The sequence below is a fragment of the Apis cerana genome, linkage group LG1 (genome assembly GCF_029169275.1).
Source record: "Apis cerana isolate GH-2021 linkage group LG1, AcerK_1.0, whole genome shotgun sequence".
Taxonomy (NCBI): Eukaryota; Metazoa; Arthropoda; class Insecta; order Hymenoptera; family Apidae; genus Apis; species Apis cerana.
In genome coordinates this window covers 26,159,335-26,186,568 of record NC_083852.1, presented here as the reverse complement: position 1 = coordinate 26,186,568, position 27,234 = coordinate 26,159,335, and the positions used below count along the sequence as shown (strand labels likewise).

Sequence of the window (27,234 nt, the reverse complement as noted above, 5' to 3'; positions counted from 1 at the left end):
CCCGACCGCAACCCTCAGGAATTTCATTTCGTATGCCAGCCTAATTATACGCCGCAGTTTTACACGTTTCCCTCCACCCACGCGCCCCCTTCTTCTTTTCTCTTCCGCCCCCATCCTTCCTCGTCACCATCCCTCTCTATTCCCGAATCCTTCCAGAGAACATCCCATCTTCTTCTCTCTCTCTCTCCTTCCTTCAGCGGGAAAGAAATTTTAATTCGAAGGATGTGCGTAAAGTGGTTCGAGAGATAGAGAGAGGAAATTATGTTTCGTTTCGAACGATTAACAATGAATTCAAATCGAAACGAATAAAAATGAATATCGCATTCCTGAAAACTGAATCTCCGGTCGCGATATACCGATATCGTTAACCTCTTCCTCCCACCCCCTCCCCCTCCTCCCGAGAAGTCGTTACAAAACTAATTTAAATTTCTTAAGAGCCTTAAATTCCCCAAGTTCCGTTAAAATTTTACAATCGCGCAATCGACCTAATTATCAGTTTTTCCATAAATCCGAAGGGGATGGGGAGGGGGTAGAGGAACAAATGGGTTTCCTCGCGCGTAAAAAAAGGAGAAAGGAAGAAGAAGAAGGAAAAAAGAAGCTCTCCGTTCCCCGTAAATATCGAAAAGTTGGGCCGGAGAGCATCGGCGTTGCCCCTCCACGATTCCCCCTTTCGATCGAGACTTGCTTCGGAAGGGAAAGTCGTCCCTAATCGCGGGAGCGTACGGTTTCATGCAGTCGTCCACTATTCCAACGGGGGTAGAGTAAATCTATCCGGGGATGGGATGGAACGATACGACGGAAGGATACACGGAGGAGAATAGCCATCGGAAAAAAGCGGATTGCGAGCGGAGGAGGAAGGGGGAGGCGTATTATTGCGGGAGTTGGCCGTAATACGAAGGTGGTGATAGCTGCGATTGCTCGACCAACGACACAGGGATGGGGGAGGAGGGGGTTAATGGTTGTAGCGTTGATTCTCCCCGCAAACCGGTTATCCCCGCCGCCATCCATTCGCCTTCCAACGCTCTTCCCTATCTTTCTTCTTTCGCTTCCACATCCATCTTTGTTGGCAGCTGTGCTCCCTGCGTATCCAGCGACGATCGTCGTTTCAACCCTCCTTCACCTCCGGTGACACGATTAAACCGATCGCGAAATTGCCGCGATTTCGCTTCATATACGAGATACTCGCGCCACGATTCTCCTTCTCCGAACGGACGACGAAAAATCGGTATAATTATTACCCTTCAATTTTTCCCATTGCTCACTAGAGTCACTGGAGTTACTCCGTTACTCCACAATTTAAAAGTCATGGATATATATATACAGGTTAAAGAAGGGATATCCGACTATTAAAATTATTCGAAGCGGAAGAAATCGTGGACAAGAAGGGAGAGAGAAAATATGGAGAGGCGACGTTTTATTTTGAAAGCAACTTTGACGTCTTATGTAACCCACGTTCCTGGAATAAACTGGTTAAACATTTCACGTTGCATCGATTTCACGTGGCCGAAGAACGAGTAGCAAAAGTGGATGGCGAAACATTGTTTCCCAATAAGACGATATCTTTTCCTTTCTGGGAAAGCAGCGGTTCTCTTTCCCTCTCGGTTTCTGGCGGGCGACGAACAGGCGTAATATATCAAAGCTATTCGCAATAATAATTTCCCTGCGATTCTATTTCCACGCAAAAAGATACACGGTCTAGGTGGTGCTGCACCGGAGCGGCTCCCCCTCCCCCGTCCCGAGAGTGATGTACGATCTTGATTGGCCGAATCGAAGTAGACGTCGCGTAGGGGAACAAACGAGCGCCGATTTACATGGGAAATCCGGGAGAGCGAAATTGCGGAGTAGGTTTATCGGTACGATTTGTATAATCGTCAAAGTTTTTGGGGATCGGGCAGGGCGACCGTGCGCGAGCTCAACTCCTCTCTCTCTCTCTCTCGAGCAAACTCGATCGATCCTCGCCATCGAGAATCTAATTTTAACCCGCCACTGTCAATCCGCTCTCGCTTACTGATTATCGCCAACCATGCCGTTTCGCGTGGAAATTTCTCTTCTCGCGATCGTGAGCTGGTTTGAATTTCGTTTTCGCCACGAAACGAAACGAAACGAAACGAAAGAATTTCGAGGTTAAATCGCGTTAAAGGGGACAGATATCCAACTCTATTTTCGCACCGCGTGTACGATGTTTTTTCGACGCGGGTTTCGATTGCTAAAGAACAGAAAAGGGGTAAAAAAAGGGAAAAGGGGAAAGGACGGAATCTGGATGCTTTAATGGACGAATGGATGTTGCGACGAGGTATTGTTTAGCCGTAGGGGCCAGGGTAGATTGGGGAAGAGATACATGGCTCTGGATACATTGTCTCTGGTGCGAGATACATCTCCAGCGGCGGAACACTTCTCGCAACAATACCTACGGGACCTGGCGCGCTCTGCCTCTTCTGCCACGGGTCAGGTGTGCAGTTTCGAAGGTAGCCACCTTGGAAACGGGTCGAATGCATCCCCGCCCCCTCCGTGCACGGCCTGTACCGAAATGTTGGAAAATTTACCATGTAATTGGTCACTTTGGGATGCCGGAAGACTGGCCGGATACGATCGATGAAGCCAATTGGGAAAAATTTATCGGCGGGGGAGGGGGAGAGGACCGTTACGCGGACAAATGCCTCTATAATATCACGTCCATTTTTAATCTTCACGGTCAAGAAAGCTCGTTCGAAAGAAGGTACGTATATATATATATACATCGTTCGCTGTCGGAGGGTGAATCAATAAGCGAAATGGAGAGGAGGGGAGGGGGAAAGATGGAAGAAGAGTTCTCCGTCGCGTATTAATCCTCGTTTCACGTCGACGTGGTGATAATGCTGTACAATAATAAGACGAAATACGAGGAACGAGCAGCATTAATTTGTCGATCGATCGATTTCATCGTCGAATCAACGTCAAACGGGATATCACTCGACGCTCGAGTTAACAACGGTTAAAGTTAACTCGAGTTGAAGACGGTGTGTAAAGTCACTCGAGTCGAAGAAAAAGTGTTTCGACCGAAAGTAACGGAAATTACGAGTCGAGATAAAATTGTGTAATAGGGCAATAGGTCGTAATTTATTCATAAAAGCTTCCACCAACCTTTTCTCACATCCCTCTTCCCCTCCCCTCGAGTTTTAACTTTTCATACTCCTTTTATAAAATATTTCGTTCATCATTTATTGTTAGCTGCATTGTAAGTTGCAATATCCATAGTAATAAGGGTAACCCGCGAGATGCTCTGCGAGGAGCTACTTTTTCGCTAACTCTATTATACGTGTAATTACCAACTTTACGAGAGAGAGAGAGAGAGAGAGAGAGGGAGAAGTGAAAAGAGAAAAAGGAGAAAAGCGCTCGAACGATATACGCGCGTTGGAGCCGAAGAAAGTTTAAAGCGCGCGTAAATGGTTAAAAGTCGGGATCATTTAGGAGCTATTCTTCTCCGCGTATAATTGGAGGAAGGAGTTGGAGTGGGAAGCTGGAGGTATATGAAACTTCATCGAGTATGCTCTAACGGTTTATCGATCGGCGGCGTACCTACGTGTCTCCTATCCTCCTCGATACCTTTCGCATTTCACGCTCTCTGGACGGACGTATCCTTGGGTGGTAGCCGAGAGAAGGGGTTGGAAAGAAAGCTAAGCGCAGCGAGTCAAGGATTTAAAGCGGAGCTCAGCTCATCCCTCCCTTCTTTACGATTCTCGAGTCAATCGTAAATAACAAAGCTTCCAATTTTCTTCAATTTGGCAGCACGAAGGAAGGAGGGACAAGGCTTCGAGACAAGCCGGTTTCTCCAGTTTCCATTTTCGTCTCTTCCCGCGCGCCAACTTTATCCCTCCCGTGTAAAACGTCGCATTTCGAGAGCCGCACTCGTCGACTTTACGTCGAACTCCGCGTCGAAGATCCGTCTCTCCCTCCCTCTGCGCCCTCCCCTTCTAATTCGAATCACGCGCGGATTTCGTATTCCGCCCGAAAGTTTTACATCTCGCCGCATTAGAGAGTCGGGAAGTCAAACTGACCCCGGAGATACTGGAGCAGAAGGAATTGCAACTTCCATTCCTCCGCTCGCAGGGGGATAGTTTAAAGAGGGTGGCGTAACAGTTCGCTTCCGCACTCTTCCCACTCGTTTAAATTGCGGCTAACAATTTCTCCCGATTTCTGCGCCAACTGTTTATTACCTTATTGTATTATCGTAACGAGATAAGTTAGATTGCCAGTTTGGAGGAGGGGAAAGTTGGGCGGAGGGGAGATCGAGCATCGAAAACGTATTTCGAAAACGTATTCGAATTGGAAATTCGCCCCTGCGAGGATGTAAATTTCTTCCCTCGCCTCGTCTAAACTCTCGAGAAATGATAATAATAACAACATCGACGAAACTCCGCGGTTTTGGAAAACATTATTTCGATCCTTTCCGATTTTTTATACACGTGTGTATAAACGTGGCGCGGAATTTATGCGGGAACGAGAGGGCAAATATTGGGCCGCCGATAAATTAGAACGCTTTGTTTGCGGTCGAATTTATTTATCGGCGTTGAAAGCCCGGGGGCATCGCGTAGTTCAAACAAAATTTCAAGTAGCGAGTACGGATACCGCTTTGACGCCGGACACTTTCCACCCGCGTTACACATCGCGATCAGGTTTTCCTCGCCCCTTCTCCCGCTCAACGGTTAATCCAGGCCGCAACAGAGATCCGATCGTCTCTGTCCATCGAGCCAATTTCGCCACATAAAGTCCACGAAACGTAGGAATCGTTCTCATTCACGAGGATACGTCCGTATACATCGCGTTTTCTTTATTCATTTATTTATTTTTTCCACGATCTCGATCGAAACGACGAGTCTCGCGGCACGCATCAACCCGTGGCGACTCATTTCCTAAGGGATGCATATATATGTGTGTGTGTGTATACAGAGAGTTGGGTGTATCGCGGCAATTCCAACCAATTTGCTATTCATGCTGTTTCGCTGCCCTGGCCCGCGGCCTGTTGTGATACGGGCAACCAATCAAAAACTCTCGTCGAAACAACACGGAGCCGAGGGCAGCGCAACAAGCGGAGGAGAGACCTAGGTTTCATCCCCTGCAGGGGGTAGGGGGAGAATCGTTGGACGACGATGAAACGGGGGGAGAGATAGGGAGAGATAGGAAAGGTGGAGGGACAGTTGTTGCTGTTGGTAGGCCGTTTCGTTTGTTGACGTTTCATCCAGTTCAGTTTGATCGCGCGCGTGCGTATTGTTATTCGACTTCGCAGCCCCTTAAGGCCGTAAAACTTACCATTATCGTCGGTTTTAACGATGCACGCGCTTTCGATTACGGCTGAAGCCCCCCTCTCCCCTTCCAGGAGTCGTAACGTTACGGTAAGAGCGTACAGAAAGCGTCGTTTTCTTTCAACTCGATTTTTTTCGATTTTAAGATTGTTCTTTTTCTTTCTTTTATTTTTTTTTTAGGGGAGAAAGAACTTTTGCAAAAGGTTTTGTAAAACTATTTCGTAAGAAAGCACAACAATACGTTTTTCCGTATTTTAAAAATATCTGTGAAAACAGTTTCTGTAAAAAATGTTTCTAAAAAGTATTCCATACGCGTGTTTTTTGTTAGAAGAGGGACCGTGAATGGATATTTTCGTGTTTAAAAGATACGGAAGATTATTTATGATACGCGAAGCCAAGTGAAAAAAGCTTGTCCCAATGAACGAGAAAGAAAAATTCTGCTTAGAAATGTTAGATAAAAATCATTGAAATAATTGATATCATTGCTTCGCGGAATAATTTATTCCTGCTTGCATTTCATCTCATTTCAACTCACGTGCAATTTCGACAACCACGATTACGCGCACGTATGCAAATGAATTATTTATAACTGAATAAGATTTTTTGAAAATATTCGTAGATATCAAACAGCAAGAAAAGCTCAATTTGCTCAAAGATTGATTTCGATTGATCGACTCGATTTATCTCAAATTGCTCGTATGATATCTTTAAATGTACGTTTGAAAGCGCGGAGGGATGCTAAGAAAAAAAAAAAAAAGGATGCTGAAATTCTTGAAAACGTCGTGACCCAATTTTTTTCCCTCTCGGACACGCGCGCGTCGAGGGCGTAGCAATAGCAAAAAAAAAAAAAAAAAAAAACTGCTGACTTTGCTCAGTTGGCCGATCGTCACATAGGTGTCAAGCTTGGGATAGGTCAGCGGGAAAAATGTAGAAAACGTTGAATTGTAGGAAGAAAGAGAGAAAGATTGGAGAGGAGAATAAAGAATGAAAAGAGAAGAATGAAATTTTGGTTCGAGAAATATATAATTGGCGAAGAATTTAGGTCCAGTGTTCGGAATGCATACAGTGGTACGATACCCTCCCCGCCACGGCTAAATATTCATAAAGTTTCTATTTAGCGAGAAAGTTGAAGAACGGTGCGTAATTTAATATTAAGCATGCTCGAGCACTTTATAAGTAGTCCCCAACTTCTCGGATTCCGTCCGAACTAACTCGGTTCTATTTTCGGCCGTGAGAAAAGCGCCGACAACCGCCTTGTAATGGAAGCTCGATGCTTCACAATATCGCGTTAAAGTTTGCGCTGCGATAAAGAAAGGCTTCCCTCTATGCGCGTAAACATAGACCCAACCGATAGAACGCTGTTACGCTGAATAAGAAAAGAGAGGATCGCAATTATTTCGAATTTAACTCGATTACTCGGACTCGAGTTCTGTTCTATCCGATAGGATATGACGATGAGGAAAACGAAACTAAATCTGTTCGGGGACAAAAAGGAGAAGAGAAAGGGGAAGAAGAAGAAGAAGAAAAAAGGTTGGTTTCAATCGTTTCAAAGGAACGAGTACACGAAAGGAAATGAAATGATCAGTTAACGGAAAACGACAGATGTCTCTATTTCCGTTTCGATAGCAATAACCATTGTTTCGCGAACGAAGAAAAAAAGCTTGGGGAGTCTGAAACTGTTTCGAAGAAGTAATAATTCGAAGATACAAAGGAAATGATCGGTTAGCAATGGATTTTGATACGTTCGTTTCCGTTTCTATATTCCAGGAATAAGAAAAGGAAAACTTGTGATCGGACTAAATACGTATAGAAAGAGAAAAGATCGGCGAACATTTCGACAGCAATGGCAAAGACACGAATAAAAAGAAGCCTTGGAATTAGGCTTAATTTCGAAGGCGTTAGAAATTAGTAAGTTTGACGATGGATTTCGATGCCTCCATTTCCGTTTTCTATAGCGATATCCACTTATCCCAAGAATAAGAAAAAAAGGATTGTTTCGAAGAATTGTTTCGGAATTTCAAACATTTCGATATCAATAGCCAGGAATAAAAAAAAAAAAGAGAAAGCTTGAAAGCCTGCAATTGTTTCGAAGGGATTCGAAACTAATAAGTTTGACGATGGATTTCAATGCCTCTGTTTCCATTTCTATAGCAGTAGCCACTTATTCCACGAATAAGAAAAAGCCCAAAAGGAGTACGATTGTTTCGAAGAATTAATAATCACTTGCGATCGGGACAGATACGTAGGGAAAAAGAAATGATCGGTAAAGGATACCAATAGTCACGAATAAAAAAAAAAAAAAGTCTAGAGGCTGCAATTGTTTCGAAGACACTCGAAATTATTAAGTTTTGAACAATGAATTTCAATGCCTTCGTTTCTATAGCAAACTATCCGCTTGTTCCAGGAATAAAAAAAAAAGAATCCAAAAAGACTACGATTGTTTACATTTCGATAGCAATAGCCACGAATAGAAAAAAGAGGAACTACGATTGTTTCGAAGGAATTTCTATCTATATAGCGATATCCACGAGGATAAAGAGAAAGAAAAGTAATTGTTTCGTCGAGAGTTAATAATCACGTTGCACTCGAAGGGAGAAACGCATGCATCACGGTGGATAGAAAAGGAAATGATCGGTTAACGTGAAGCGATGGATTCCGGTGTCTCCGTTTCCTTGAACAACGGCAACACCCGTGCTATACCCGTTAGTCTTATGCACGCATTCGATACTGGCCTTATTCGAAGACTCGTGTGGAGAGTTAGTGGGACGACCGCGTAACCCGTTGTACGCGCGGCCACTTGCGCACTTTAGTGTCGGGAAGCATGCCGCCAATTTCCAACACGGCTCGACACTTAACCTCCCCCCTCCCCTCTCCTCGAGCAAACGGACTGGCCCGCTTATTCAATGCCGCCACGTCGGCTTTACGTCACCGCTGATGGACTGGCTCTTCCGGTGCGTTAATGTTGCGTTAAGCCTGCGTTCGCAAATCCATTCGTCCGTGTGTACCAGCTATACGCGCTATTAGCCCTATATATATATATATATGTATATATAGAGAGAAAGAAGGAAAATTGACCGAACGAATTCCCCGTTAATTTCCTGGCCGACCTTTCATGCTTTGCAACTTTGCTTTTATAGGCGAGCTCGTATCCCAAGTTTCTGGCGAGCCGTTGTTCTCTCCAACTATCCACGCGATCTCGAGGAACCAAGTGGAGGAAAAGACGGGTTAATTATGTGTTGTTATTTACGGCCTATAAAGACGAAATTCATTCGGTTCTTCTTCTTCTTGCTCTTCCTTTTTTTCTTACCTCGTTTAACCATACCCCCGGTCTTCTTCCCCCGCCACTCATGCTTTTATCTCGCGTCCAATTTTTTTTCGAAACACGGGATAATTACGGGAGAGATCATTATTGTTTCACGCAGCTTTTGTCGCGAATAGGAGGATCGATATGGAAAAACATCTTTCGCGTAATTTCTTTTCATCTATCGCGAATATGTATGGGAATAATCTGGTGATATCTCTGTGATAGTAACAGTCGATGCAATTATTATAACTTAATCGCGTTTAACGTGCTCGATGATATCGCGTATTCCATTATTCCGCTATTATGGTTCGTCATCGCTGTATCGATTCGTCAAATGGATTTAATATCCCGATTTAGGAATATCAAAGTTACAAATTTAAATTGTATCGAACATTAACGACGATAACGATGATAATGGTTGGAGAAGGGCAAGCTCGTAATAACTCATGATGAGAACGAAGTTAAAAAAGAGAAAGGATAGGAAAAAAAAGAAGGAAGGAGATAAAGAAAGGAAAAGAAAGTGCATTTAAACCTAATAACGTTATTTTTCAAGGAAGCCCCGGTCTTCGAAGCTCTCTCGTTACTTTTTAATACGGCTACGCCGGTAAGTTTAAGTTTTATATATCTTTGCGATAAGTTTCGTTTCACAGAGATTAAAAGTCGGGAAATGAAAGGGGACCGTCGTTGATTCTTTTAAAGAGTAACGACGCGAAATCGACAGCAGTTCGTGGTTTTGGTTACGAACGATTCAACCGAGTCGACTGCGATACAAACTTTCGACATTAAAATCCGAGCCCCCGAGCTCGGGGATCTTTCGTCTCTTTCACACGCCACCAATCGGTATTTTTGCCTGACCGCAAAATTATCTAATTGCCGGGGCCATAAAATATTGACCCAGTTGCTGACGAACTTCGCTCACTCTCTCTCTCTCTCTCTCAAATTAAATGCCGCTTTGCCCCAACTGTCTCTAACTTCCTCGTTTCTTTTCCCTTTCCGTGGGAATCGCGATTATAAGAATTTCCTTATAACCGTCTCTTATCTCTTATCTCTTTTACCTATTTACGTGCGGAGGAAACGGATATGGATTCGCTTACCGAAGCGAATTTCGGTAACGATAATAACGTTTTATTAACGTGTAATGATATAACTGGTGGTGGTTTCTGCCAAAATTTCTTTGAACCGCGTTCAAATTTATTTTTAATAAAGAATAATACGTTGCGAAACATACATGGAAAAATACATTGCGCGTTATGATATAAATATTCGTATTTCAACGATTTAGGATTTGAAAGAGAAAGTTGTTTCTTCATTCTTCACCCGTGGAAGTATTTGAAGATCAAGATTTCTCAAAGAACGTGCGTTGTACGATCTTTTGATAAAGGAAAAGAGCGCGATTATTTCTTCTTCTTCTTCTAAATCTCTCTAAAAATAATTTTTCCTTCGTTCGAAAAACCTCGCAAAAATTCTTCGCCGCGAAAAAAGCGACGTTGTTCGTAATTTCGTATTCGACGGATTCAGTTGTTTCATTGGAACAACAACACTCATCTCATTGAACCGCGCTATTTAAGCGCACGCATTATATACTATTTACTTTCCTCTCTCGAGTGTTCTTATTGTTATGGAGTCCCTCGAATAAGCTTGGAACGAATAATAAATTGCGTGGTGTACAAACCATAGATCCGCCATTAAAGGTTGAATGGCAGGATGGTGGTTGACAATCGTCGTAACGCAACGCGGTTTGTTTATTAGGCAAACCGTAATTAATACGATTAATAATCGCGGGACGTTGAAACGTCAACGGTATTAATCGTATTAATTACGGTTTATCCAATTTAATTAAACACGCTTAACGGCGATCGAATTAACGCATCGAACGAACGGAACGATAATTTGCACGAGGTTGTCGCCCATCTTTTTATCCGCGATCCATACATCTTTCATCAGCTGTTCAAGTCAGTTCTTATAAAATTTGATCGGTTTGAACGAGCCGTACGTTGGTTGTTGGCAGGAACGTTCATCTTCGACCATTCGCGATAATTGCACTTTATCCCCCGCTCCATCGAATTATCAACTTCTTATAACGAAACAACGTTCAACGATTTCGATAAAAATTATCACATCAAGGTATAGTTTCAGAATGATCGATATATGTATATAACGTTCGGATTATGCGTTATATTTAATGACATTTGTAAGCCGGTCTCGTAGCTGGTTCGAATTTTTCACATTTACCGGGGAAGATAAGGGTTGATAAATGAATAAATGAGCCTCGTGATAAGAGACATTAGGAAAAGTGAAAAATTAAGTTCCAAGAGAAAAGCGACAGGTAGATAGGTAGGTAGGTAGGAATATTATTAAGAGGAAAATGTCTGGAAAGATGTCCTGAATACTAATATTTCGAAAATTCCCTTTATTTTTACCTTACTTTCTACATACGTTCAAACGTGATTTAATAGAAAGAATCTTAATCATAAGGTACATATATATGTACATATATAGGGATCTCGGAAAAATTAATCTGTCGGAGACAAAGAGAATTCTTCGAATCGCGGCGAATCGAGGAAAGAGAATTTTCCGTTGGAAAACTGCGGAAAGATCGTGCCACCGAGGTTTTCGAATATTTTAGGTTAAGCGATACGCTTCGAGCTACGGTTCACCTTGACCGACATCCCCGAACTTGAATTTCTACCGAAAATTTTTCGCACAAAAGCCAGGTAGAGGGCGGCCTCGCACCGATTCGAGACCGACTGCGAATTATTCTCCACCCTTTAACGTAATCGGATATCAAATACATACGATCGATCAATAAAGTGGCTTCCTACCTTTTCTTCCTCCGATTTAATCCCGTGCTCGAATAATACGACCACGTGGCGATGATGATGGTGTGGAGGGGATGAAGGGGAGAAAATTTCATCAACGAACAATCATTTTCCCCCACGCGAGATTTAGAAGAGGAATACATACACGTATACGTGGAAAGAAGAGGCGAAGAAAGCGTCCCCCGAGTGGATACGGCGTATGCAAATAGGGGTGAGCCGGTCCCGTAGGTGGGAGACGGGCCGTGGCGAGGCCTCGTCTAGTGAAAAAGTTTGGACGCTCGGCGACGAATACTAATTAAAGACTTGCGGAATGAAATTAGTTGGCGGAGGGGTCGGAGGCGAGTGGACGACGGGAGGAGCCGCTTATGATAATATAATAATACTTAGTTGGGTCCCGGCCTCGCTACCTCCGAGCTCATTATGCGTTTAGTTCGTAACTTCAATTGGATTCTTACTATCCCCTCCCTTCCTCACTTTATACTTTCATCATCGCGGCTCTACTTTAACGCCCGCTAATTACGAAGAGAGAGAGAGAGAGGGAGTAATAGGCGATTACGAATCACTCGTTGCCCTGCGTGCAACGTCTCTGGATTGAGTCGAGTCTCTCTCTCGATCGATTTCGAAACCAATTTTTTCTTTCGTAAAAAAATTAATCTTCCAGAGAGAGAGAGAGAAAATTCGTCCCACGAATTACGACGATAGCGTAATGGATTCGAAGCTTGTTAAAGTCGCAGCGAGAACGGTCTCAAATCGGATCCTCGTACATGAAAGGTAAATGACGATATATCCATTCGAGTGGACGAAGGGAGGAGGGAGGGGGCGTGAATGAGTCGCATCGATCGCGGATGGTTCTCTCCCTTCCCTCTCCTCTTATTATTATCGTTGTTATAAATTTTTTTTTAAAATATTTTTACCGCTTCGGGGCGGCGTATGATCGGGAAACCTTATTATCGAGCGAGACCACTTTCGTTTCGTCATCGATGCACGTAACACGCGCTCGCCTTTTATCCGTTTTGCGTTATCCGATTATGCGAAATGATAAAACGAAGACTCGGTTCCGTTCGATATTTATCGTATCCGACGTTGGGGATAATCGGACGTGTAACAAAGAAAAAAAAAAAGGAACGTGAAACGAAAGTGAAATCATTTCGATATTGGACGCGTTGATCGAATAACTCGCGTTGGGTAAAGATATCCTTCGATAAATATCGTAAATATATATCGATTGAGGCGATGGCGAGACTGTTTTTAACCTCGATGATCGCGAAATGGATGAAAGCTTTCTCCTCGGCTCCGACTGGACCTAATCGAATTCCAGCTGCGTCGGCGAAAATTCCGTGGAGGGCCACCGCGATATTTAATTTTCCTTTGCCGCTTTCGTATGCGCGTCAGACGTGGTCTTAAGGGCACGCTAAGAGTGACGCTTCCTCCATCTTACGAACGAAAAACGGGAGAAATTCGTTTATTTTTTTTTTTTTTACATTCTTATTGCTCCCTTACGAAAACACGATGGATCGTCCACGAGAGATTATCAATTATTATCGAGTAACGCGATTTTTAGATTTACGCAAAATAAAAGTATTCGTAATTATCGTGCGTATTTATGTATTTCTAGATTAGGATTATTTGGAATTATCCAAGTTTGGAAGAAAAAGAGAAAAAATAAATAAATAAAGAAAGAAAGCTTCGTCAGTCGTTTCTCTTGGATTGTTCGATTTGTGTGATTCGACGTGTTCGTTGTTTTAATGCACGACGATCATGCACCACTCTCAATGTACAGCAAAGATTCGAGAAAGACACGTACGTGTACGTGTTTACGTATATATGTGTGTATATGTGTGTATATATACATATATATATATACTCACCCTCGGATTTTGGCGCAGGGGGTTTGCGAGTCGCCCAATTCGTTCGAATACTCCTGCTACCAAGCCATTGTCCATTCATGGCACCGATGGCACTTTCCGCTTCCTGGAACAATGCAAGCGAAACCTTGAAACTCGAAAATAATTGCTAAACGCCACTTTAAAGTTAAGCTGTGAGAAAACGATCGGTTCGGGATGAAATCAAACAATTTCTCTCGAAATTATCGTTGAATACAATAAAACCAGAATTACGACGGTATAGTAATAATTATACGACGTTTCTTTATTTTTGTATTTCTTTTCTCCCCTAATTAAAAATTACAAAAGTACGATCTAAATTAATTTGTGTATCGTTATATAAGTTTTAAATTGCGAACATCAAAATATCTTGTACGTTATTAAAAAACAGATTGGATCGTCGAATTGAAAAAGACCTCTTCTTTTCGCGCATCGATTAAACGAACGCACGGTTGTCGCACGGTTAATCATGGACGCGATTTATTTATTTTTTTTTACATATTTTTCTTTTCCAACGGCGCCCGAGGTTATTCAATATTAAACCGGTATCCACCTATTAATGGCATCGTCTAAAATTAATGGTTCTATCTTGTTTCACAAATTTTTCAGCGTCCCTAAAAATTTGTCCCTCTCTTTCTGTCTCTCTGTGCTTACTGCTCCCTGTCGCAAACCCACGGTTAAATTGGTTCGGTTGTAGGCGAGCGACCGGCCACATCTACTATTTCTACATCGCAATCATCAATTTCAAATTTTAGTTACAATCGTGCGGCGTGGTTTACGAATGTAACGGAATACGTGAATTCCAGAGGCAGATATTTTACCGATAATAATTCCAATTTTAATAAATTGCAACGTTACAAGAATATTGAATAAAATAATAATTTACGAAAGTTTAAATCATCGAGTTTTTTTTTATTATTGGTATATAACGATATTAATTATCTAAATATACAAACACTGTGACATTTATCGCATTAATATATCGTTTTAATTTCACTGATGGATCACTCGAGATACAATAAATTAACAAGAAAGTATATTCTATAAATCTACGACTATTGTTCAAGTTACAATCGTTACTTTTTTAAAAACTATTCGTACGTAAACGGAACGAAGGAGGAATGTTATCGGCGCCAATTTGGCAACTCCTTAAAATTCCGAGCAGCGAACGATAAACACAAGACACAACAAGCCTAATAATCTCGCGAAATTCTCCAAACTGTCCTCGCGTAGTCAAAGTACATATTGCGGTGTAACGACGATGGGAAAGTAGTACAAGTTCAAAATTTGCTTCCAAAAGTGGAACAATCTGATCTACATATCGACACAAACTGTTCTCTCTCTCTCTCTAAAATTGAGAATATCGAATAGTTTTAAGAAGAAATTAGAAAATACAGATTTCGCAGACATACAGTTTCTACTCGAGTATCTCGAGTATGGTTGTACTCGTGTCAAGTGTCATCGGATCGCAAGGGCAGCAAAGAAGAAGTCACGTAGCGTGGTTAAAAAAAAAAAAAAGAAGAAGAGAGAGAGATCGGGAACTGGAATAAACAAAAAGGTTACGACCAACAGCCAGAGAGGCCGTAACTCGCAGTACACAAGATGGTAGCCGTAACTTTTATTTACTACTGCTCTGGTTTGAGAAGCATAGCTCGAGTGGATTGAGAAAAGTGGTCTATTACCGTTCTCCGCGTGGAATGGAGCCGTAATAAATACGTATGTATATCTACGTATACATTACTTACGCTAAGCGTACGTGTATGCATACATGTGTCGAACGAATATACATATATATAATGGTTCGAGAGACAATTGGTAATTCGGTAAATCTACTTTCTTTTTCCATCTCTTCTTCCCAACCTTTTTTAACGTCGCGTGCAACGTTGTCGCCGATCCCTTAATTTTCTCTTTAAACGTTTAAATTACAATTTCTTTTTCTTCTTTCTTTTCCTCCTCCTTTCGTTTACCCGTTCAAAATCGTTTAATCCTCGTGTTAAAGGCATCGCTCGCCGAAATGCCGGAGATAGCGTTCGAAACTTGGAAACCATCGACTCGTTTCTCTCTCGCCTTGGCATTTCCCGATGCGGGTCAACCCAACGCTCGCCTCGAAATTCTCTGCTATCTTCCCTCCTCCCCCGATTTTTCGAAAAATCCACACGTTTATCCGCGTGTTTATTCCTCGTGGGAGGATAAAATTCTTTCGGAACAGGGGCGATACGAAAATTGTAGCGCGCCAATAAGAGCGTGAAAACAGGTATTCCTATCCGTCTATCCGTCTATCCGTAAGTCCATTACGGGATTCCTATATGGAAAATAAGAAAGGATCGTGGGAGCGGACAAAAGAAGAGCGAGAGAGAGAGAGAGACGCGCAGAAAGATGAAAACGAGAGGGGAGGGGGCCGATATCCCTATTGCAAGGCGGGCCAATAGAGACGTGGAAATAGAGAAACGTGGATAACGGAGGGAACGACTTTGCGTGGTTGCGGAGGGGAGGGGAGAAGGGGATGGCGGATTCGGAATCGTGCGTATTCGACGAGCAAATGGGAGCAAGCCCGTGACAGGCCGCGGCTTGATGCGAGGAGGAACGACGGATCTAAAAATATTCCTCCGTCACATCCCCCTCCCCTCTTTCGAAGAAGTTGACTGTTCGAAAAGCTCTTCTAGGGAGTGCTATGAGCAGGAAGAGGCGAGGGGAGGATAGGTGTTTCCCTTCTTCCCTGCCGGCATTCCATCCAACCCCTTATCCTATCCCCATTTGCGCCATTTCGAGGCCACTCTTGGGTCCGGGCTTTCGCCTCGTTTCCACGACCGTTACCCTCCGCTTTCCCCCTGCGGAAGAGAGAAACCCACCGCCACGATCGTCTTCGGATCCAGCCGGGTGCTTCTTATCCCTCTTCGTATCCGTATCCGTGCGTACGTGCGCGCGACGACGAGGGGAGGGATCGGTATAAAGTATTTCCGATTCGAATTTCCATCCCCCGATATGACGCCGCTTGGCTCGCGTGGTTAGACCTAGATAGAGCGGCGGGCCGAATGCTCGCCTCTCTAAGCCGATTCTAAACTACGGTCGATAAGTTTGCCCCTAACCCCGGGACGAGCAGGAACGGCTGAATGCAACCACCTCTCTCCTTCCACCTCTCCTTCCACTTTCCGTGACCGGACCGTTTATACGACACGCCGCGGCTGTCCTACCGACCTCGTCGCCCTGCCTAGTTCAACCTGTCCGAGCACACGTCAAATCGAATTTTCTCGCGCGCACATGCACACATGCACAGCCATTCCGTGACTACGGGGCAAGCGACACCCAGCTGCTTTACACGCATTACTAAGTCATAGGCTTACGTGGCTCTGAACAACCGTACGTGCGGTGCTACGTACTCTACGTGTCTTTTCTTTCTCCCCTTTCTCTCTTCTCTCTCTCCTTCCTCTTTCCTTCCCTCGCCCCGTGTGTCTCTGCTCCCTCTTCTTCCTTTTCGCTTTCTCTCTTTCCCTCTATCGATGCTACCCGCGAATCGGTTTCGGGACGCGAGGATCGATCGGATATTTTATGGGAATATTATGTCGATGCCGATCGGGGAAATTTTGGAATCAACAGCCACCGTGGAAATTAAGAATATGAAATGAATTTTTTGCCACCCTTCCCGATACGCTTCCGACCTTATTCCAGCTGGGATTTTATCGATGGAACGTTATGAAAGCCTTTTTTTCCCCTCCCCTCCCCGATTTCTTGATTTATCGCCAAAAGGATTTATCGATCCCCCCCTACTTCTCCCCGTCGCTTCAAAGTGGCCAACTTTTTGGCGATTTTGGCTCTCGCCTTGCCACCCCCCCAAATTCCCCGCACGTGCCCGCCTCCTTCCTCCTTTCTTTCTCTATCTCTTCCGGCAAGTGCCATCCTCGTATTTATAGTTTCGCTCGATTGAGACGCGCTTGCTCTTCGCATCCGTACCTTTCGAAGTCACATTTTTCGTAGACGAGCGGAAGAATAAAAAATCGTGGTGGAGGATTTCTTCTTTGCACGTTGAGAGAGTCGACGATGGTCAATCGAGATCTTCACGGAGACACCCCGTGGAAAATTTATCCTCGGCCAATGGCAAGTAATACTCGGGGTGGGGTGGCGAGGCAGGTGCCTGCGGTGGTCCAGATCGATAGAACATTAAAACAGGGGAGGGAGGGAGGGTGGGAAGGAAACGAGAGGCGGTCTTGGGGGGTAGCCGCCTTGGCGAATAACTCTCCCCCATAAAAGGAGCCTTCTTTTACTTAACTGTCCTGCGTTTAACTTACGCCGTGATTTACGCGGTAGATTTTGAGAAGAAAAAATGATAAAAGTGATAAAAGTCGTAGACCTTCTCCTTTCGAAAAATGACGGTTTAAAGCGCTCGACTCTCTCTCTTTCTCTCTTCTCTTTCTCTCTTATTCGATCAACGAGATCTCTAAATAAATTTCCAGACAGAATGGAGCGCGACGTTTCTAATCGAAGGGTATGAATGATTATTATATAATCGTTTTAGAATTAATTTTTTTCCGCTATTGAAATTTTTGTTTGCGGTACGAGAGAGAGAGAGAGAAGTATTTTAAAGAAAGGAAAGAGTTTTTTGTTAATAAAAATATCATTTCAGCTACACGATTACACGAGAAATTTCGTAACTCGGTATTATTATTATTTTTTTTTTTAGAAAATTTCTTTACCAGCGGGTGGGATGAAATTAAATTTGTACTTGAGACTTACCGCTTTTTTAACAAAGGAAACGAATCCATATCCTTTGGATTTGAGCGTTTGTGGATCTCTCACGACTCTGCAATCTCTGCAACAAGAAACAAGTTCATTTGTTAAAAATACGAATTTTTCCGTTACGAAAGAGTTCTTGGAAATTATTACTCGCGGTTAAAGTAACTCGAACATTCTTTTCCTTTTTTTTCTTCTTCTTCTTCTTTTTCCCTCCTCCTCCCTTTCGAAGATTCGTTTATACTCAACCAACCTTTCATCCCTTTGAATTTTAATTAAATTTTTATACACAGTGGATAACGTTTTAGCGTCTCCGTGTAAAGTTGAGAATATCCGGTTAATTTTCTCGAAAAACGAAGCGAGGGAAAAAAAATTTTATCCCATTTTCCCGATTTACATTCTCTTCGATTATATTATATATACGAAACTATATATCTTCTTCTCGATTATTATTATTCGCTAATTATACCGTTGCGCGCTTTAACGCTTCTTTTCGCATTATCGCAAAAGTTGAGAGAAGGCTTGTTACTCCCCTGATGTTTCGTGACATTTGGCAATCATTCCGTTTACCTTATCTGCCCGATCCAACGTAACACGAAAGCAACAGATTAGCAGAAACCGGTTTTCTTTTTCCAACTTTTAACGAGACGCATCTACTAATCGCATCGTGCATTTTCTTCTCGGTCGGTTACCGATCTTGTAATCTTGTAATATACATATATCTCTCCATCTAAATCCGCTTTATCAAAGAGAAAGAAAGAAAAAAAGAAAAGATTAAACTCAAGAGTTTAAATCCATCCCCCGTAATAACCGACGAATTTCGAAGCATTTTATACTCCCTCGAAAACGATCGGTCGTCGAACACCCTAAAAATTCTTCCTCGTAATTAAGATTCCAGCGATGCCCGACAGATGAAATTAGGAATACTCGAGTAAGGGGGTAAGTCTGGCCGTCCCTCCCGACTTAAATAAAATATTCTTCCGTTCGATGGGGACTGGCATGCGGCTCGAATAAAACTCTGGGTTATAGCTCTGCCAAATTTTTCATCCCGCTCGCTCCTCGTCTGAATTTTTCCAACGTTCGATAGAATTTCATATTGTCTGGTTTTCGTGAAAAAAAAAAGAAAAAAGAAAGAAAGAAAGATAGAAAAAAAATAGACGGAGAGAAGAAACGAAGATAAATTTTGTTTTTGCGATTGCTTTCTTGTTCCGATATTTCGATATTTTCGCGTATCGGAGGGGAAAAGCAAGCGATCGACGATGATTTGGAAAGGAATGCGACGAGGAACGAATTAACGAAGGATTGGATGAAAGAAGATAAAAACTTTCGTTCATCGTAAACGCGTTAAAATGATTAGCGGGGAAGCATCGTGTATTTATCTTGGTCCGTTACGTCGCTCGCTCGAAACGAAAGGAAGCTAGCTTCGTTGTTTCGACCAGGAAAAGATATCTATCGTTGGACGACGGCGCAACATTAATCGCGGCTTAAATTATTATTATTATTCTTAAAAAAGATTGGGGCCAGGAGCACAATTTTTCATAACGGAATTGGATGATATTGCGAAAAGCAGCGGTGGATATCGGGCAGACGGGAAAGATGGCGGAGGGTGGAAAGGAGGAAAATTGGAAAGGAAAAGAGCGAAGAAAGGCTGAAAGAGGGTTTCGCCCGAAAGGACAGAGCGTGAAAAGAGAGATGAAAGAGAGAGGGTAAGCGAGATTACGTGCGTCAAAGACTAGCAGTACTTTGCTTTCTCATCCCCCGTTTATCTTCCTCCTTCCCTCCCCCTTCTTCCTGTTATATGCAACTTTTTCGGTTTCGCTCTTTGAGCAATTAATCGTTCACCTTCTTCGAGAAGCCTTCCGCCCGAGAATCGTGCGAATTTCATTATCCCCCGAAACATCCGTAATCATTTCTAATCTCTTAATGGGGCGGGAAATAATTACGCGCGAACGTTTTGTAATCTTGTTTCCGCGATGGCTGCCCTCTCCTCGAAACGAATGCAATAAACCGAGTTAAGAAGGTCAAGTACGAGGAGACCGGACAAGCGGTAGTTTTCGAGTAAATTTTACTCAAAACTACTATGTTGCGCAAGAAGCTAAACAAAGTTGCGGTCAACTGTAAACGCGGCCTTTCGCGGAAGCGGAGTTATGCATTTACTTTCCCTCTTCCCCGCTTAAATACTTATACTCGGTTAAATTGCTTTCCACGGTCGGACTCGGTATTTAGCCAGCCCTTAATCGTCCTCGTTTTTACGTAATAAAGAAAGAAAGAAAAAAAGAAAGCGAGAAGAGCGTCATCTTTCGCCATCAACTCGCCCCGAGCAGAATAACAATATTCGAAATTTTCCTCTATATACCGATCTTATATATATATATTTACGATCGATCGAAAAATTTATCGAGTTCCCTTTCAACTTTGAGCTTTCAGCTTCTCTCCTCCTCGGGATGATCCGCGATGATCATTGTTTTCCGCGAGTTTTCAGCCGGCGCGAATGTCACACTGCGCGAACATGAGTAATAGTCGATATAAGTTAGATGTAGAGCGGCACGCCAGTCGCATATGTCGTTGCCCACACTTCAACCTCTCCCACCCCTGGGGACGGCTCCCTCCCTCTCTCCGTCGATATGGACAGAGCCGCGATCCAGAGCCACCTCTCTCGTCACTCTTTCTCCCTCCCCTCCTGCCCCTCTTTCGAACGCGATCGGCCCTCTTTTTACGGCTTCCTCTTCTTGTCCGCTCCACCTCCACTTGACGGGGCGAAACGAAACAATCGGCGAACGAGCGCCGCGAAATTTACGTTTCCACCGCGTTAAAAATCGTAAATTAATGCACGGTTATTGACGCGATAAATCTCGAAATTTAATTCAAGTTCCATCGAGAGCTGTCCACGGACGGCGGCGGCCACCCCTTCCTCTTTCTCTCTCGCGATACAGACGGCGACAATGGCGGCGGCCGAGCTTCGACGCCTGGCCAAAACCCCCCCAGAGATGGGATAAAGAGTTAGTTTGGATTTATTGCGAGCGTTGCACGGCCGAACAAGCGATGGACGCGAAGAGTTGGAAGCCGAGCGGCGATGATTCAAATTCCAAGCTCCTAGACGCAGCGTCCGGTGAAAAAAAAAGAAGTAGAAATAAAAATAAAAGAGGCTGGCTTGTCCTTCATCCTATCAATCCCGCCAAGTCTTTATTCCATCGGGCTGTCGCGATCCTCGCGCCACTTTTATTTATTGGGATCGGACCAACAGACTCGCCAATTTTTGTTTCAAAACTTTTTCTTCTCGAAACGAGGGGTTGAAATAGAACGAATAGAGGAGATCGAGATATTTCTTTTCGAGATACTTTATATATAGTAATTAATTAATAAAGTTGAGAAATATTAGAAATTCGTACGAGTGGTGAACGATTTCGTTTCCCGCGTAGAAATTAAATTCAATTCGAGGCAAGTGGTTGAAGTGTAACGTATTGCCGAGCCTATTCGCTTTGTTCATTAGTTATTCCGTTCGGTGGGTTAGACGGGTCGCGAGCTAAACGTCAGTGTATAAATTAATTTCATATAACATCAATAGACTCCAATTAGGGGAATACTCGATATATGTATATATATATATGGTAGCGAATTTTACCTCCTGGGATTTGTCTCGTATCTCATTTGCGATCGTACGTACCCCGTGTTACAATTGATAATACCCCGCATAATATCTAATATAATTTTGTCAACGATGCGTCCGTGGACCGATAATCGTAGAGAGAGTTTGTTGAAAATTTGTTCTTTTGAAAGGGAGCTATCGAAAAAGCTAATGACGATTAAATTATCGATGGAAAATTATAAAGAAGACTCGAAGACGATCGCTTCGAACACGCGTCTTCTTATCAACCCGTGCCTTCTCAGTTTTATCAGCATCTCTTTTAAAAGGGAGCATCCATTCCGTGAAATTTTCATTCGTGTCAGTTTTCATTCTCCGTCAGCGTCTCTTTTGAAAAGGAGTTAATGACGATTAAATTATCAATGAAAAAATTATAAACTCGATCTTTTTATCAATCCGTTAACTCTCATCTGTATTTTGAAAGAGAGTATCGAAAAAGCTACCGATAAAAATTAAAAATTCGAAGACGATGATCTCTTTGCAAACAGCATGCATATTTTCATCAACGTTGCAATTCGTGAAATTTTCATTCGTTTCTCATTCTCCATCAGCGTCTCTTTTGAAAAGGAGCTATCGAAAAGCTAATGATTGAAATTAAATTACCAATGAAAAATTATAAACTCGAAAACGATCGCTTTTTATCAATCCGTTAACTATCATCTGTACTTTGAAAGAGAGTATCGAAAAAGCTACCGATAAAAATTAAAAATTCGAAGACGATGATCTCTTTGCAAACAGCACGCATATTTTCACCAACGTTGCAATTCGTGAAATTTTCACTCTCCGTCAACGTCTCTTTTGAAAAGGAGCTATCGAAGAAGCTAATGATTGAAATTAAATTATCGATGAAAAATTATAAACTCGAAGACGACCGCTTCAAGCACGCGTCTTTTTATCAACCCGCTAACCGTGCTTTCTCATTCTTCGTCAGCGTTCCTCGGCGATCTAGCAGAGGCGTGCTATATGTAATGGCCGGTTTTTCCGATCTTCCTCATCGAACTCAAGCTCATTAATTACAAATAATAAAAAGGAAAGACGCGTCAGCGCGAAAAATCTTCGAGATCTCTCATCCTCGAGTAAGTAAGTAAGTAAGTAAGAATGGAATGGAACGAATGGCGGGCCAGAAGGAATATCACTTTTCCAAAGCGTATTTCGGAGGGATATAAATGCTCGTTAGCTCGAGCCTCATCAATCTACCTGCTAATCACTCGGAGTGTCGCCTCTGATCAGCCCGTGGATCGTTATCCACGTTTCGGAACGTGTCTCCTCTATATTCCTGATATTACGCACAAGTTGTATCGTGCGAGTTAATATCGATGCTTTCGCGCAATATCGATTAGGGATGGATGATAATTACGCGAGACAACTCGTGTTTTAAACAATTTCAAATTTATCTCGCGTTAACAATTCAATAACCGATGAGACAAAGCAGAGAAAAAAAGAAGTCGTTTTCGATCAACTCTCCCGCGTAAAATACACCTCGAAACGGAATTAAATACCGATTACGACGGATGTCGTGATCCGATAATTCCGAATTGGATCGATCCGTGACAATCGTCTCGAAAGGGAGAAAACATTTCTCTCGCGCGGGAACGAACGACACCGCGATAATACGCGTTGGCGAGCACGTGGGGCTCGATCGACGGATTCACGGGAAGAGGAGAAAAGGAATGGAGAGGGGAGAAAAAGGAGGGGAGATGGAGAAGGAAAGGAGACGCTCGATATCCCGGCAACCCTTGAAACAAGGAATCGGTGGGAGCTAGACTTTCGAGTTATCGTGCTGTCGGTGGAAAACCATTCCGGTATCGGATGAAAACGAAAGGGCGCGCGGGGGTGGAAGGGGAGAGTTTGCTTACTTTTCGCTAAGTGCACTCAATGCCGAGCGCGCGAACTAATTGTCGGTGGGATAGGTTGGCCCTGGCTGCCTGGTCCATCCAGAGGTGGATCTAGGCTTGGGACAAAGTCGTGTGTTCGCCCCCTCCCCCTATCCAGCGACCTCTCCAAGATTCTAGAGTGGGCTTCGATTTCAAGAACGCGATAAATGAAACTGGTCGTCGTCGATGTTGTCGTGGAAACGTTCTTCGTATCCGACTCTCCGTATTTCTGAGTCCTCGTTATTTTACCTTTATTACGGACGATAATTTGTCCCTTCTTCTTTTTTTCCTTTTCTTTTTCTTTCTTTCTTTTTTTTTTTTTGGATTTTAATTCGTCTCAGGATCCCGTCGAGACGAAATCCCGATTCGATCGAAATCAAAAGCGAGTTGATTTATGGTGCTTATGAAATTTGCCGGATCGTGATGCGAATAATTTCTGCAGGGGTGCACGCGTGACTGAAATCGCCTAACACGGATTACTCGAGATTCCTCCGTGTAGCTATATAAGTGCATGCGCTCTCGAGTATTTGGGATTCCGTGGAGTAAAGTTTGAATAATTGGCCGGGAACTGTAAGCGAAGAGCGTGACTATATTCTTTTTGACAGGTTTCTCGTATCTGGAAACGTTAACGTATGAGAAAATGTAAATCGTGTAACGGTATCGCGTATCCATCCGATCGATACAACCTTCATATTCCTTTCTTCTTCGTGGATTTGATAAAACTTTTACTTAGGTCCTTCAACTTTTCCACGCAAGCTTACGTATTTCTTTAAGATCGTTTAAGACGATTGACGAAAATTTTTGACCGATAATTTCATCGCGAATAAGTCCAAGTATTCGATAACAATGGAATAATCGTCATTTCGAAATAGTTTTTCTTTCTAGATTTGATAAACTTTTACTTGGATTCTAAACTTTTCTAAGCTTATCTATTTCTTTAAGATCGTTTAAGGAAAATTAGAGAATTCAAGAATAAATTGAAATATTCCATAACAATAAGATAATCATTTCGAAATAATTTTTCTTCCTAGATTTGATAAACTTTTACTTGGATTCTAAACTTTTCTAAGCTTATCTATTTCCTTAACATCGTTTAAGGAAAATTAGAGAATTCAAGAATAAATTGAAATATTCCATAACAATAAGATAATCATTTCGAAATAGTTTTTCTTCGTAGATTTCATAAACTTTTCCACGCAAGCTTATGTATTTCTTTAAGATCGTTTAAAATTGAGGAAAATTTGAGCGATAATTTCATCGCGAATAAGTCGAAGTATTCGATAACAATAATAATAATCGTCATTTCGAAATAATTTTTCTTCCTAGATTTGATAAACTTTTCTAAGCTTATCTATTTCCTTAAGATCGTTTAAGGAAAATTAGAGCGACAATTCACGAATAAATTGAAATATTCCATAACAATAAGATAATCATTTCGAAATAATTTTTCTTCGTAGATTTCATAAACTTTTCAACTTTTTCCAAGGTTATGTATTTCTTTAAGATCGTTTAAAATTGAGGAAAATTTGAGCGATAATTTCATCGCGAATAAGTCGAAGTATTCGATAACAATAATAATAATCGTCATTTCGAAATAATTTTTCTTCCTAGATTTGATAAACTTTTACTTGGATTCTAAACTTTTCTAAGCTTATCTATTTCCTTAACATCGTTTAAGGAAAATTAGAGAATTCAAGAATAAATTGAAATATTCCATAACAATAAGATAATCATTTCGAAATAGTTTTTCTTCGTAGATTTGATAAACTTTTCCACGCAAGATTATATATTTCTTTAAGATCGTTTGAGGAAAATTTGAGCGATAGTTCCATCACGAATAAGTCAAAGTATCCGATAGCAATGAGATAATCGCCAGATAATCGTCATTTCGAAATAGTAGCACGAATATGTGGAGCAAGAAATAGGCATCTAACGGTGGGTTGCGGTATACTACGTTATTATATAATTATTGTAGAACGCCTCCCCCTTCCTGAGTTCGTTTTATTTAACTTTTCGGTAACTGTAATTATCCTATTTACTTGAGACGCAAGTACAACACCTTGCCGGGCTTTGCACGGAATAATTTTACCTTTTACCCTTTCTTAAATTCGACTTCTCGAGCACTTTGAAACGAACTTTTGATACACCGCGATAAACGCCGATTGAACTGCAAGATTGCTTTATTTCCGCGACTCCCTTGAATAAAATCCTCTTAAAACATCAAATAATAATAATTTTGTAAATGTAAAAAATTTCAAAATGCAATGATCAAATAATAATGATATCATTTTCTTTCATCCGTGTAAATATATCGTGTAAAAGAAAATGTTGAATTTCAATATAATATATATTTAATACACGATCCATTTTTCACAAATTTTCAAAGTTATTAATATATCTGATCATTTTTATCCGGTGTTCATTGGATAAACTATTTCGAATCATGATATACATATACATACATCATATATACATATACTCCACACAGACATAAATATTCGAATCGGTTTATCGAAGATGAATGATCCTCCCCGCGCGTGAAATATTTTTCATCGTGATTACAGAAAGAACACAGAAAAATTAGAAATTATTCGATCGATCTCGTCGCGTCCCGAGTATAAAAATATTGCTCGAGCGAAGGAAAACGATGGACGATGGAGATTAACGCGATCGAAAACGATGCTCTCGCATCCGCGGTCAATAAACGTGACGCCGTTAGTTAGAGAACGCGGCATCGTCGCCGACTATTATAAACCCTTTTTCCACCCCGTGCTCACCGATCCGCCTCCCCATCCTCCCCCTTCCCACCCTCTCCTCCCTCTCCCTCCTCCATTCTCGCCTCTACAACACCAAAGGGTAAGTGGGTCCGGCGCGGCCGAGATTATTACCCAGATAACTGGAAAATTAACTGCAAAATGCGCTGTTTTACTCCCAGGGATGGAACGGGGGTTATGGTAATTTTAATAACATATTTATTGCTCCCCGACTGGTGGCCGGACAAAAGGCTTGCTTCGACTATGCTGCGAAATCGTGGCCGATAACGCGCCGCTGATTACGCTCCCGCCATTTTGCGAACTTGCTCGCCGCCGAATTCGTTCCGGGCCGTAAGCCAAGTATCGCCAATTTATGCAATTTCTATGCACCGATGCGTGATACGCGCGTAATGTTTACGATATCGGCCAACTCCCCGTTGCATCGAGAGCTCCTCTCTTTAATCGTGAATTATCGCCGCTTTCCTCCCTTTCTTTCTTTCTTTCTTTCTTTTTTTCCTTTAAAATCGATATTTCTCTATTTTTGTCCTCCGAGTCTCCTCCTCCCTTATTCTTCCGTGGTTAAATCCCGTGTATCATCGGCCGGTGCTGGAAAAAAATGTCGTCACCGGCGGAATTTCGTTTTTACCAATGTTTGAGTAACGAATATTTAATGGTAAGTTGATTCGTTTAAATACATGTATGAATTATATATCTTCTAGGATCTACCGTTAGAAATTAAAGAAATAACGTGAAAATTCTTGATTTGTTCGAAAATGAACAGTTTCGTTACAATTAGATTATTTTTTTTATCAATCACTATTTTTCAAGAAGACGAACAAAAATTACGAACAATTAATTAATTATCAAAACTGAATCAGTATATCACGTATAACATACACGTCTGCAATTTCATTGTTCGAGCGCATTTAAACGGTTAAAACACAACTAGGGAGG

General features: G+C 42.2%; 1 protein-coding gene across 14 annotated transcripts in view; it reads right to left on the bottom strand.

Moving 5' to 3' along the window:
* Positions 1-27,234, bottom strand: part of LOC107993953 (nucleolysin TIAR) — a 455,817-nt gene that overhangs the window by 35,069 nt on the left and 393,514 nt on the right. For all 14 annotated transcript variants that reach the window (XR_009833413.1, XR_009833414.1, XR_009833421.1 and 11 more), the window contains 2 exons: positions 18,014-18,089; positions 13,271-13,373 (listed from right to left, as the gene is read on the bottom strand). Coding sequence is in view for 4 of the 14 variants with exons in the window: in XM_062087124.1 (XP_061943108.1) it covers positions 13,271-13,373; positions 18,014-18,089 (179 nt within the window). In the remaining 10 variants the exon portion in view is untranslated. The remainder of the gene's footprint in view (positions 1-13,270; positions 13,374-18,013; positions 18,090-27,234) is intronic.